Raw genomic sequence first — 14,204 nt, 5'->3', positions numbered from 1 at the left:
TCCCAAATTTGGTCAGTAGGTGGCAGTAATCATCTCTGACATTCTTGATGTGGTTAAGCTTAAATTGGCTTACCATGAACACAATCTTTTTTAGACGTTCACTAAGTGCTGAATATTTCATGCTGTCTCAATTCTGTGTTTAGAATACAATGTCTATCTTGCACTCTCTTTGAAAAGAAATCTTTTTGCATGTGTATGTATTCCATGTGCTCTACAGGCTGTAATATTGTCTGCTGCCTACGCTGGAGTGTGGTTTTCTGTCTATGCACAGTATGTGTGTGGTGCCTGGTACTCCAGGCTTGTCTCCAGCCCACAGGGTCATCTGTAGTGATGCGCGTCTTCCCTACACAGAGTCCGAGCTGTTTTATTGTGTGTACTCTGCTTTGGTCTCGCCCCTGACCCCTGTGTCCTTCTGCCCTGAGTCGTTCATTGCGCTCTGTGTCATTTCTCTGACCTGCTGTACGTGGACTCGGCTTTCAGCCCTGATCCTCTTTACAGATATTAGAGGACTGCCTGAGTGTGTGTGTGTGTGTGTGTGTGTGTGTGGATGAACCAGTGAGCAACAACTTGTGTCTCCTTCGATATTGATGGTCTAACACTGTCTAGTGCTGAGTGGAGTCAGTTGTGTGAACTGACCCTGTGTTGATTTGGCTTACAGAGTGAAAATAACACTAGCACAAAACCAATTAAATTAAGTAAGTATGGTCAATGAACTGATGTGTTCTGGAGTTCCTTCCACTAAATCACCTACTCTACTGGTGACGTCCGTCAGAAAAGCCAGGTTAACACTAGCATTGAGAATGTGACTTGACTTGTGGCTTGCTCATTTTCAAAGTGTAGAGTAGTGCCATGTTGCAACCATCTCTCTTTCTCTCTCCCTCTCTCTCTCTCTCTCTTGCTCTCTCTCTCTCACACACACACTACGTGACTTATGTGCAGTGTGGTAAGCTTGGCATAAGTGTATATCTAATATCTTCCTGTGTATATCAATCCACTAAATGCAAGATAGACAGAAATCGAGCCTACTTAAGAATCTGTTACACTGCCCCATACCGACTCAATCTTCAACAGACTGTCAAGCAATAAAGTAATTCATTTCCCCAGCTTAATTGAGTGTAATCTAGTTTCCTTCGTAATCTTTCCGGATGATCATCCCATCATTTGTCTTATTAATGTGTCAGACTTGATTGTGGCATTGTGACCATTTGTCTCTCAGCTAGTCTTTATAAAGAGCTGCTCCCAGAGGACTTTAAGAACATGATCATATGTCTTGTTATTTTTCAACTACAGCATGCATGTGTCCACATACATTTCAGATATTGTTTTAAGTGTTTAAACTACATTGTTCCCAAATGTAAAGTCTATATTTGTTATCGAATTCACCTTAATTAGTAATTCAATTAATTAGAATTCGAATCAAGCGCGCTATATATTTTTCTCACAGTAATTTTGTGCTTACACTAGTACACTGCAGTTAAGGTGTAGGTACATTGGTTGAAATGCAGTAGTGCAACTTGCAAATCTGTTCTTTCATATATATAATACAGAGAATTTTCATATATTTGCACAGAACTGTAATGTAGGGTAGACCAGAGCTGTTGTTATCATTGTTATTCTCATGTGTTTTTCTGAGAACTTCTGAATAACTATTTCTGTGATATCTGGGCCTACCTCTATCAAAATGAATAATGAATAGGTTTCCATGAAGAGAACTGACGTTAAATGTTACATAACTTTTTGTGTTGTAAGAGGCTTCTAGTCAGCTTCAATTGGAACAATTTGTCTCCTTTTAGTAAATGTGTATGTTTATGGAGAAATTAAGTAATTTTTACCAAAAAAAAATTTCTAGATTGTAAAACACAGAAATCCTATTCATCTCAAGGTCTTGTGTTTATTTCCATGAACTGACCAAACAGCCCACTCACACACACGCACTTCCCCCATCCCTAATTTGTGAAATAAACACACATGCACACACAGAGACCCTCCTCCCAAAGACAAGCTCTGGAGATGGCTTACCACCAACTGTAATCAGGCTCTAATGACATCATCCTCCTCAATCTCCGTGTGTGTGTGTGTGTGTGAGAGAGAGAGAGAGAGAGAGAGAGAGAGAGTGTCCGTCTGGTAAAGCGTTGTGAAGGTCATAAAAGAGGGGAGGTGCGTGCACTGGTGTGGTGTATCATACAGCTCAGACAGCACTTCTCTGCACACACAAACAAACACACCCACACACTGAAGAGGACATAGGGATGGCAGACACGCACATGGAGGAGCTGGCGGAGTCCAGTGGAGCCATGGCACATGAAGGTGGAGGATCTCGACTTTCTTACCACAGCGAACCTCTTCTTGCTCCTGAGACGGACTTTATGACTGGTCAGTGAATTACATTTGTCCTCATTCTCTCCTAAACTCTGGCACCCTCTCCGCATGACTGGCCAGTGAGTGATATCTGTTCTCTGTCTGCACTCAACCTTGCCACTTTCCTAACTACTCTCAACAAGTGCTGCAGAGAAATGTATGTTAATTCACTGAATGTAATGAAGGTGTTACAGTAAGAGCTGGGACAGAGGTGGGCGTTGTGTGAGAAAATAACTAGCCTCTTTTGCATTGTTACACTGAACACATAGAAGTGGTGAAACCAGGTGAAACTCTACCTGTTGAGAGAGCGATTTCTCTTACTGAATTATTAAAACAAGACATAAATATACATACAAACATATGTACATCTAAGTTGTGTTGTCCTGAGTTGTTCCACCAAAATCTGTTTTTTAGATACAAAAGATCTGTCACTATTAGGAACAATGATAAAGCCAGTTCCTCAGATGCTTCCGTCCTACTTTAGCAGGGTTGCAGAGCTACAGACTATTTGATCATCGCGTCTAGACAGATGGATTGAGATGTGTACTGTGTTTTGTGAAATAGTAGAAAGGAACATATTTTTCTGCCTTCCAGTTTTAATTATTTGAAGTTTTAAAACTTGTCATGTGACTTTATGGTTTTGTAAATTGAATCCACTTGTGTTTGTTTGTTGTCTGATCTCTTTTGTTGTCACGTTAGAGTTGTTACGTAAAGTGGCAAGGAGGGATGTGAGTACTGTGCGTATTTTAGGTTCCAACACGATACAGCTTTGCTAATTCCCTTTTACTGTCCCGGGATTAACTGCTATTTTAATCCCAGCCTCCATATGGGCTGTGACGAGCTGTCAGAGACTTCCTGCTTGGGATTACTTGGGTGAAAAAGAACAAAAGAAGCTGATATAAATAGCCTCATTTCACAGTTATATAATAATAAACATAATATTTCTTTATATCAGATAAATTTCCATAATTTCTATCAGAATCAGATTTTGCATTCACATACATGACATTCACTCTGATCTTTTTGTTTCATAGTCTCCATCAGTGGGTTTGTGTGTTAATCTCAGATTATAAAGATGACAGGAGGGGTGTTATATGTCAGCGTAAAGATATGTGCTGAACTAGTGAATACATCATAGGATACATGTATAATTCAACCATTAATGTTAACAAGAGGATTGGTTGGAGATGTTGACCCCTAGACTCAAATTCCTCTGGTCATCAAACAGCCCTGTGATTACCAGTAATGCTTGGCGATGTGCGAGTGAATGAGTGAGTGCTCTAAATGTGTATTTCTGTGAGAGACTGTTGCAGGTGGGCATTTGTGCGTGTTTTCCAGATGATCGGAGCTCGGCCAACAGCGGCATGGACGTGGCCGATCGTCTCACGTACCTGGAGCAGCGTGTACAGATGCAGGAGGATGAGATTCAACTGCTGAAAATAACACTGGCAGACGTGCTCAAGAGACTCAACATTTCAGAGGAACAAACTGCTGCCCTCCACAAAAAAGGACCTGTAAAAGGTAAAATAACATACACAAACCCCGCAAAATTTCACATTCATAAAAACTGCAAGTATAATAAGTGGATGGTATATGTGAAGGTTGCGACATTGCTGCTTTTAATATATTTGCCACCAGTTAAGCAATACTATACTCTTTCTCTCCTACTTTCCAGTGGCCAGGCCTGTATCCTTGGCCCTTCCCCCAAGACCCTCATCCAGCGGTAGTACAGGAGCTGGCTCTCAGAGGAAGGCTACCACAGTGCCCTCCACCTCCAGCAGGAACTACAGCCCATCAACCAGCAAAAGGTACTGCATGCTTACTGTACTGCGCTCAGTCAAAGGGGCTGATCAATCTGTTTCATTCTTAAGCCTGTTGTGGGTTTTCTGTATTTTTGTTAGCTCCAAACAGGTGATACTGAATTCTTTCTTTTGTCTCTGTCTCTGTCTCTGTTTCTCTCTCTCTCTCTCTCTCTCTCTCTCTCTCTCTCCCCCCCTCTTCCTTTTGTCCCTCTCCAGGAGCCCAGTTGGGAAAGCAAAAGACAGTCCTGGGTCTGCTAGTGGAAGAACTTCTACCACCACCACCACCTGTAGGAAAGTGTTGGAGAGGTCAGACTGCTCCACTAAGAAATAATCAGATTTGGCTGCACATCCACTTAAACATGCTCCCTGTATAACCCCTACTGTAGTAGTGAAAGTGACAAATAACAAAGTTCTCTTTTGTCTCCTTAAAGTACCAAATCAAAGGAGACAGGCTCTAATGTGGCAGGTAAAAGGATTATGTTATATAGACTGTAATAATCTACCATATGAGTGTGTGTATATATACATATATATTACATATATATTCATTTACTTTGATGAAAGTCACTTTGATCATATTAACATGGAAAAAAGTGGATTACATAGAATATTCTTAGAGTTAATTTAACATTAGGAAATTTGCGAAGTCCACTAAATTAAATATATAAATATAAAGGTCTAAAAATGCTTATACCTGAGATCCTTCATTTAGTGGACTTCACAAATTTCCTAGTGTTAAATTAACTCTAAGAATATTCTATGCATTCTACTTTTTTCCATGTTAATATGATCAAAGTGACTCTCATCAAAGTAAATGAACTTAAGAAAGTGCTTGAAAAAGAGTGATATCCTACAACTGCAACAATTTAGAATTAATTTATTGTCTACAGATTAAACATTTAGTTGAGATTATATGATTCTTATCTCATCTTTTTTGTATCTGTTTGACTCCTCCAGGGACACGCCGCGTGACTCATTGCAAAGGTAGGTCTCACACCACACTAGTGGCTGTTTTTAAGCAGAAATCTCACTACTAAAATCCCACAAACTGAAAAAACAGCCCAAACAGAAGAGTGCAGCCTACAGTAGCCTGTATCAGATCAGATGAATTACCAATGAAAAGTAGTGATCTCTCCAGTATATAAACTTCTATTAAATCTCTTTCTTCACTGGTTCTTTTTCTTACCTTGCTTTGTCTCTTGTATCTCTGTTTTTCAACTTCCCTCCCTACATCTATTCCTCCATCCATCCTCCTCATCCTCTACCCCATCTATCATCTTTGGGCTCAAACCGCCATTTCCAAACTTCACTTAGTGACTATGCAGATCTTTCTGAGCCCCCTGTCAAGAAGGACTGGGTCTTCTGAGCCAGCTGTTGCCATAACAATACAGCCCAACACATCTCCCCCTAACAGTGGATCCTCTCAGACTAAAGGAGTGTCTGATAAGACCAAAGCAACCGTCCAAAAAAACCCTGAATTCACCCTGCTCATGCAGAAGACCTCATGTCGTTGCCCATCTTCCCCTGTGGACAACCCCAGCTACAAGAGTCCTGTCAAGTCACCCAGTCAGTATTTCCAAATCTGCTATTGAAGATGACACCCTCACACTGCATGTTATGATGTAACTATGGTTAAACTTATTTTTGAAAACAACATGTTACACTAGAGTTGGCTTAATATTACATGTAAGCTAGAAGTGAAAAAGTTTAGGTTTTTAGGTTTTGGAGAGGAAACATTGTTGTAATGTAAGCAACTGATGGTTCTGAGAACTGAACCAGCTGATAGCAGATGGTCTTTGGTTCTCCACTTTCTTTCCACTGTATTTTTTTTTAAACAATGGTAAGAATTGTTGATATTTCTTAACAAATACTTTTAAACTCTTTTAATCTTTGTAGTGCGGTAAGCTGTTAAAAGGCAAGAAATAAAGGGAGCATCAGGTAGCTCTATTCTGGTCCAATTATTTTGTTATATTCACCAGCTTTTCTTCGCTCTTCCATGATTCAGTGATTTTATCATGTTGGGTTTACTTGTTGGAAAGCACAGGTCGTTAATTCCGTTTTTGTCTAAGTTTGGTGAGTGTACATATCATGAGTCATTACTCTGCGGTTCATTGACGTTTTCTCATCATTTAATGTCTCTGTGAATTCTCCATCCGCCAGAACACTTGCACAATAATCAAATATGTCCAAACATGCAAACAATCACAAAGGGAATATGTTCACCCGAACCTATCAGCCACGCATTCCTGCATAATCAATTTGCCAAACTAGAGGCTGTTTAGAAGTGCAAAAAAGTTTGAATGTAATATAGTGTAAGATGTTTAGAAACCATTTCCATGTCCAGGACCATTACCCAGGACGTGACTGCCCCCTACTGGCAAAATCAATTCCGAATCAGCTGCTACAGTACACCTTCAGGTTAAATTGATTTTGTTAGATAAGTTTTTGCTTAGTGTGGTTGGGTTATATTAGATTCTCATATGTTGTGTTGTGTCACAAGATACAGGGATTTAACAGATCTCTTGTTTTCTAAAAATATCTGTCTTTGTTCAGTAATTAGAAAATGTGTTAAACCACTAATAAGAGCTGCGTAGGGTAGTGAGTGCCATATAATGACCGCACCTGCTGGTTTAGTGAGGAGATTAATCACGTAAAATAACGAGACTCCAAAGTGCGGAGAAAGTGTCTGTATTTGTCATTGACGTACACACTGAAAATGTGACATCTGCTTTGCACAGGCTTAGTATTTTGTTACAGCACCAGCTCACATGCTATTCCCAGAAGAACAAGAGAAAGTTGTTCTTCAGCAATATGGATTCTGGAGGGTAAACGCTACGATTCTAAACCATATGCTATAGCTGTCCTGTGCAGGGATAAATTGCCTCAAGCATCCTCTTTTTCAAATTGCCAACTGAGAACATTTTCGAATACAGCATTTCTGTAATATGACAAACTAAGCTTCTCCGCTGCATGCTTACAGCTGTGAATAATCCCACGGATATAATGAAAATCAAATCGAGAGTAATGGTCAAACACGTGAAGAAATATGCCGAACACTTATTCATATTACGCACTTTTAAATGTCTGAGGGCTTGACACAGAAGAGCATAATCCAGATCACAAGAGGACGGGGAGTGGTGTATGTGCAGCGTTCATTTTACATTTTTACTGTAACGCTGAGGGCGCCACTGGACAGCAACGATACAGTGACTCAGTGCTGAATATTTTAGTAGACACCCCCCCTTCCCCCTCCCTCCTCCCTCTGCCGTCACCGTGCTCCCAGTGGTGGTAAAGGAAAGATGGCAACGCAGCAGCCGCTGTCAGCCCCAAAGTCCAGTCTTTCCCGGAGGACAGCGTTCTGAATTGATGTGAAATGGAATTAAGAACATCAAAAACGGAGAGAAAGAGATAGGAGAGTGTTTCAGAGTCAAGAAAAGACCGATCAAATCGTTTGTCGCATTTTCTGCCATCTGCACATCCCTGACAGCCTCTCGTTGCATCGCTGCTTTGTAACAGTGATAAACATTACAGTAATATTCATTATATGTAACTGTTATAGTGTGAACGACTCACACGGAAAAAAACAGACACTACATTGTCATTATTCTTCCTTTATTATAACGAGGACGAGAGAAGAAAGATGAGGTAAGCAAAAGCATGCGTTCTCTGACAGACACCGCGTTTATGAATGCACAATGATCAGCGCTAGGACTGCTGCAGCCTATGCGTTAGAGAACCGTTTTATAGGATTTTCGTAGGATACAAGCGCACATAACCCCATTTATAAAATACCATGTACGTGGTATCGAGTAAAATAGTTACAGCATCAGAGCGGGTGCCATGCACTGTCTCTTTGAAGGATTTGAGGAAAAGACGCATGATTCCGCTTGACCGGCATGAGTACCTGTGGTGGTAGCCTGATAAAGGCCTATGAGGCGGGTGGGCAGAAGTCAACATCTGCATGAGAAAACGAGCGAGTGAGCGAGAAGGAGAGAGAGAGATTGAGATTTAACCGGTTGCGCCCTAGTTACTCTACACCAGCAAGGGCATACTTGGAGGGCATTGTATTGAAAAAGGGAAAACGTTTGTCACACAAGACGGAAAAACGTCCTCTGCTCTGCATCAGTGCTATGATGCGTCCATGAGGGAGTGGTCTGCGCAGAAAGGAGCTGTTGTCATAGAAACCAGACAGCACGTGTGGCATGTGTAACACCGTTATTACTGCGTATATAAGCCATTCACTCAGACCATATCCATTAGTGAAATGCAAGAAAGGGTTGGTGAGATGGTATCTGAGGATTATAGACTGATACCGATTTCCACTGAATTGGAGCAAATTCCCCTTTATATTGTTAGCGATGCTTTTAAAATTTTCTGCTGTTCTTCCAGCCGGCAGGTACTGCTCATTTTCAAAAGAAACAAATAGCTAAGTCGAGAACATAAGCAGGCTCATTTAAGAAACTAAAAACTGAGTTGAGATTTTTGTCAAAATACTTGTTGTTTTGTTGTCCCGTAAGGTTTTGTATACATACAGAATTCAACTGTCTACTTTCAAAGAAGTGTAAAGGTACTTTATCATTAACTTGGATTTCAAATTAATATCTGAGATTCTCATGATCACACTTGTCTACAACTTTCAACTACGAGTAGTGGTAATTGTACATGTTAAAATGCTGTACAGCTCCTAAACATGAGCTCTTTAGAAATCCTAATTCATTTTACGCACTGTAAAGGTCCTCTCAACCTGTTCATCACACTGGGACGTTATACTTCTACCAGTCCTTTTCAGATTGATTTTTTCTTTCTATGTTTGTTTGTGTAACGATCTGCTCCATCCGAGCATTTGTATGTGCGATGATTTGGCCCAGGTCTGCTCTGTATTCTCTACATCACAAAAAAGTGACAGTTTGTCTGGATTCAGCCATTAGGGGCAGTACTGGTGAAGATTATGCAGTTAGCAAAACAATTGTAGGACATCTCTCAATCATTCTCCATCACTGCAGCCTTCAGATCCACACTGTTGTCATCTTTGCTTTACTTTTCTGTGACTCTGGAGACAGAGCAATGACAGAGACATACAGAATGAAGTAAAATGAGTCTGACTGGCTCCCAGCTCTCATGCAATATAATCTAAGTATATAATAGTGTGGTGTAAAATTGCTGAGGTCAACAGCCTTTTTTGTTTTAATAAAGGAGTACCAAAGATCAGTGATCTAATTCGCAGTTTATTGACAACAGTTGACTTGTATTTGTCATCTAGTGCCTCTCCTCCGTTGTAACGCTGATATCTGCATGTGTTGGTTGTTAAGGTTTGCACCCCTTGGTATGAAACTCTTAGTTCAAGACTTTATGTATAGTGTCTTGACTTGATCCCCGAACCAACTGTCACAGCCTTTACAGTGAAATTCCAGGACACATAGGAGTACTGAGTAGACAAAAGTACTTCTTGGCAGGAAATGCAACGTACAACTTTTCCCTTGATTTGGCAGTACCCCTAGATCCCCTGTAACTCTGTGATTGGCCACACTGGGTCCGTACTGGATCTTGGTCTGGGAAGAAAATTGTTGTTGGCAGGTTGTGTACTGGTCAGCGTGAGAAGCGTCTGCTTCCCCAAGGGCAGAAGAGGAGGCGGCCAATTTCGCCCGCAGTGTCTGACCAGTGAGCTGGTCACTGTCCAGCACACACAGGCACAGTGGCCATAAACCCAATTCAGTACCGGCAGGATCTCACACTAACATATTACAAATGACAGATCTGTAGTATTCTGAATGGTCAAGGAAATAAAATTAAGCTTATGAAAGTTATGAAAAATTGACCATAGCAGTTCTTTCAGCCTCAGCAGGTCATACAGAGATATAGCAGAAGCAAGAAGGATGCCAATGATCACCAGGTTAACGCAAAATAATCACCAGAAATGACCAGCTTGTGTCTCATATTAAAGCCCTCCATCAAACTGAATCTTTCGTGAAGCACTCCTGATGCCACGATGGCATTGTGCCTTCTCTGACTCCCATCCATCAGTCTGTCCTTTAGCAAACTTAGAGCTCCATGGTGTTGGTTATAACAGTGAATAATGCAGTTGTGTGTGTGTATGTGTGTGTGTGTGTGTGTGTGTGTGTGTGTGTGACCTGCTTTTGTCATGAGCTTATCTGTGCAATGGCCTGTATGTGTCACTAGTGTTCCTCTTGTCTGACCTGTTTCTGTGAGCACAATCTATTGTCCATATAGAAATGTGAGGGTAAAAATGAGAGAGAATTTTGTTCGTTGCCAAATTTATGTATGTTTGTTTAGTCTAATTTTGGCATGCTGATTAGCGAAGAAGCAGACGAGCTTTTGTAAACAGTATTTATGGATGCAAGACCTGCTTTTCCTCTCTGACTTTTTCCTCTTAGCATTGCTGTATTTTCAGTTTTATACATTTTTCAAAGAACAAATATGCTAATCCAAAGATTTTTCACATCATCATTTGATTCTCTGGGACACCATGAATTTCAACATAGTTCAATCAGCTGATGTGCTGGGCATGTGTTTTTTTTGTTTGTTTGTTTGTTTGTTTGGTTTTGGTTGACTCATTAGCTGACTTTGACACCTCCTGTCTGATGTCATGGAGTCTGTAATATTCAAAAGTTGTTTATCCTCCAAGCCAAAAGAGGGCACTGCTATGAAAGGCTTTAAGGAAAATGTAAAGACTACAAGCATTAGTGGACTGTAACTGCCCTTACCATCACAGACATACTGACAGCACTGTGCCTCACAGCTCCAAATTGATATTCCTGTCAAATCCTTCTACTGTAAATATTCAGTGTCCTTAGAAGTTGCTCCAACTGGTTATATGGACACTCAACAGAGCTGCCAGACTCAAAACTGAGAGCATTTAGAGTTCAATTATAGTCATATAAGTGATAATAGCAATCATAGGTTTAGGAAGAATACTATTATTATAGTCAGTTGACCTGTGATCATTTTAATTGAACACACTCTCCACAGGAATCCACTGATCACTCAAATGCACTGGCAAGGCTGGATTTGAAATACCATTAAAATGAAAGCTTCGACAAGCCTGCAGCCTACAAACCCACTTCAGTGGATATTGATCTGGCTGTATGGGTATTGATCTCTTTGATCAGTGGTTTTCTGTGTCACTCACTCAGTATCTGGGGAGAAAATGATTTGAATGACTTGTGCTCTGTTCTCCTCAGGGTTGTAAACTGTTTGTTTTTTTTAATTCCCATTTAATATAAGTTTTTAGTATTCTGTTGGAATCCATTGGAGTCCATGTGGGACTTTTTAACAGATCTACTCATGAGCATACACACACACACACACACACACACACACACGCTATATTTACATATATATATATATATATATGTGTGTGTGTGTGTGTGTGCATATATATATATATATATACGCACACACACACATATATATATATGGGGTGATGTCTATGTATATATATGCCAGCACACACACTGCTTAGTCAGACATGCTGTTTCTATGGACATTCATGTATGACTATGGTAGAAAATCCATAATCTCTCACAAAAGTATAGGGGGACCAATTTATATATATATATATATATATATACACACACACACACACACGTGTGTGTGTGTGTGTGTGTGTGTGTGTGTGTGTGTGTGTGTGTATACATATATATATATATATATATATATATATATATATATATATATATATATAAAAGAAACAGAATATGTCCAGTTCTTTCTTTGTCTTTCATTTGAATGTCTTTTCTCCGTCTCCCTCTCTCTCTGTCTTGTTATATTCCCAGTGTCAGATCCCTGTAGAAAGGGCTGTAATTAAACAGATCCATTTAGTGTGTTGGTGGGCACCATTCTGCCCTTCTGCCAGTTATCTCTCCATCAATCCTGTTAGAGGATGAGTTCTGAGCCAAAGAGACCGCCAGAGTCACACGATCCTAAGCTCTCCCCCCCCCCCCCCCCCCCCCCCCCCCGTGTCTCTCTCCATTTCTCTCCTTCCTGCTCTGCTGCTCTCACTCTGAATCAATGTATGTGTTAAGATCAGGAGCAGGAGGTGTGGTGCCTCACTCCTGTCATCTGCAGCCACAACTGTCACCTCCCTCCCTCCCTCCACCCCCCCCCCCCTCCATCCCCCATCCTCTCATCTTATTAAGGATCACCTCATCACTGCTTCTCTTTTCGGTCGCAGTGCGGGCCATGTATGCAGTTGATGAGTATGGGTAAGAGCTCTCTCTCTCTGTGTCCCTTTCTCACTGTGATGTAGGAAGGTAGCTGTGGTTTCCTGTGGAACAAGTCTGGTCTCAAACAGAGAGCTAGAGCAATTTTAAGCTTTTGAGAACTCTTTAGGAGGTTTCTGTTATTTTCTCAACTTGCGGTAGCTTTCCACACTAGTTTTCCCTGGATACCTTGATAGCCCAGTAGAAACATCATCTTCATAATATCAACATCTCAATAGCATTAGTGTGTTTGAATGAGGACATTGGAGTGGGTGGGTCAGCACATATATTTATGAATTTTTGGTTTGTTTCGATGTTTGATGTGGGATTATGTTTTTTTCTCTTTTTGATGAACTGTGTTTGGGCTCAAATCTAAACGGTCCAATAATTTGATGCAATTCATTATTACAAAGTATGTTCTATCTTTTCTGCCTTAGATTTCATTCAGCATTTGACTTTACTGTCAAATCTGCACACTCAGTTGCATTAGTAAGCAAAATTAGTATAAAGAGCTATAAAAGGTTAGGTATCAGTTATGAACCTGTATGGATCTGTGTAGGTATTTGAGTGAGGGAGATACAGACAGATATACAGGGAATGCACACTCTCTACAACATGTGCTGCAATGCTTTTTGAATCTGATCTCAGCTGACACAGTGGCCGAGTCTTCATCTCCTGCAAGAGACTGGGCTGACAAATAAGCTGCAGAGGGGCGTGATTTGGGGTGATGTCTAGGGCTGTGATTGGCTTATAGAACTGCCATTTGTGGACAATCCTCCAGGGTCTGTAACCTTGGAGAAGCTCCAGTGTACCCGAGCAGAGATCAGCGTCAGAGACAGCTGCCCACGGCTTTTACCAACATCCTTCTCTCTCTTTTGCCCTTTCTCTCTTGCCTTCTGTCTCTCTCTCTCTCTCTCTCTCTATGTCTCTTCCCCTCACTCTGTAACTCCTGTATTCTTTGTGTCTCTGTTATTATCTGAATGCTTTCCTTCTCCATTCCACCTCATGTCATTCATGTTTTCACCCTCTCCTTCCTTCATATGAGATTTCTACTCTCTGCTTCTGCCTCTTATTTCAGTCCCTGGGTCCTCTCTTTTTCTTTATCTCCTTCTGTCATTCTCTTCAGTCTCTTATTCCTTCTCTCCCTCTCTCTCCCTCTCCCTCTCTCTCTGGCTGGGTGTAAATGTATAAGGCAGAGCTGAACTCCCTGCTGTGTGGTAGTAGCGGTTCAGTTAGATTTGGCTCAAATGGAGGTATTTCCCTTTAAGGATTAGAATGCAGTCTGCAGCCAGGCACTAACCTGCTGGAGAGAGAGGGAGATAGAGACCGCAGTTGGGGGAGGGGTGATCTCTGTGACTGCTTTCTTATACTGGTCTCCCTCTCTCTGTCTTTCGCTCTCTCTCTCGCTCTCTCTCTTTCTCTCTCTCTCTCTTTGCCAAATGTTGAGGTTTATTGGCATTGAAATACTATCAGCTGTAAATATCATAAATATCAACAAAGCATAAATACTCCCTAACAGGAAAAATACAGACAATACTAATTCTACCATTACAATCATTATTACAGTACTATCACCACCAATAGTAGCATTTTTACTCTCTCCCCCTCCCTCTTTCTTTATCTGGTATACCTATGCTCTCTCTCATTTTCTCCCTTTGGTTATTCATAGTGATGTGGATCCCTTTGTGACTATGTTAGCATTGGCTGTCACCATGGTGATACACTGATAAACACATCTGGTGTTGGAGAGAATTGACACGCTGAAGAAACATCATTTCACAGATCAACATAATCTGATCATATATGTAATTTCTCATTCAGAGGT

The 14,204-nt window shown here is 40.9% G+C and overlaps 1 protein-coding gene across 1 annotated transcript; it reads left to right on the top strand.

Annotated features, from left to right (window-relative positions):
- Positions 1–2,249: 2,249 nt before the first annotated feature.
- On the top strand, positions 2,250–5,752 carry LOC115810214 (putative protein TPRXL). Its single transcript, XM_030772141.1, has 7 exons — positions 2,250–2,373; positions 3,697–3,879; positions 4,034–4,166; positions 4,377–4,466; positions 4,592–4,626; positions 5,118–5,144; positions 5,475–5,752. Exons 1-7 carry the CDS (start codon positions 2,250–2,252, stop codon positions 5,750–5,752), a joined length of 870 nt encoding a protein of 289 aa, XP_030628001.1.
- The last annotated feature ends 8,452 nt before the right edge of the window (positions 5,753–14,204 follow it).

Source organism: Chanos chanos, chromosome 4 (genome assembly GCF_902362185.1).
Source record: "Chanos chanos chromosome 4, fChaCha1.1, whole genome shotgun sequence".
NCBI lineage: Eukaryota > Metazoa > Chordata > Actinopteri > Gonorynchiformes > Chanidae > Chanos > Chanos chanos.
The sequence above is the reverse complement of the archived record's forward strand: the minus strand, read 5'-3'. Positions and strand labels throughout refer to the sequence as shown.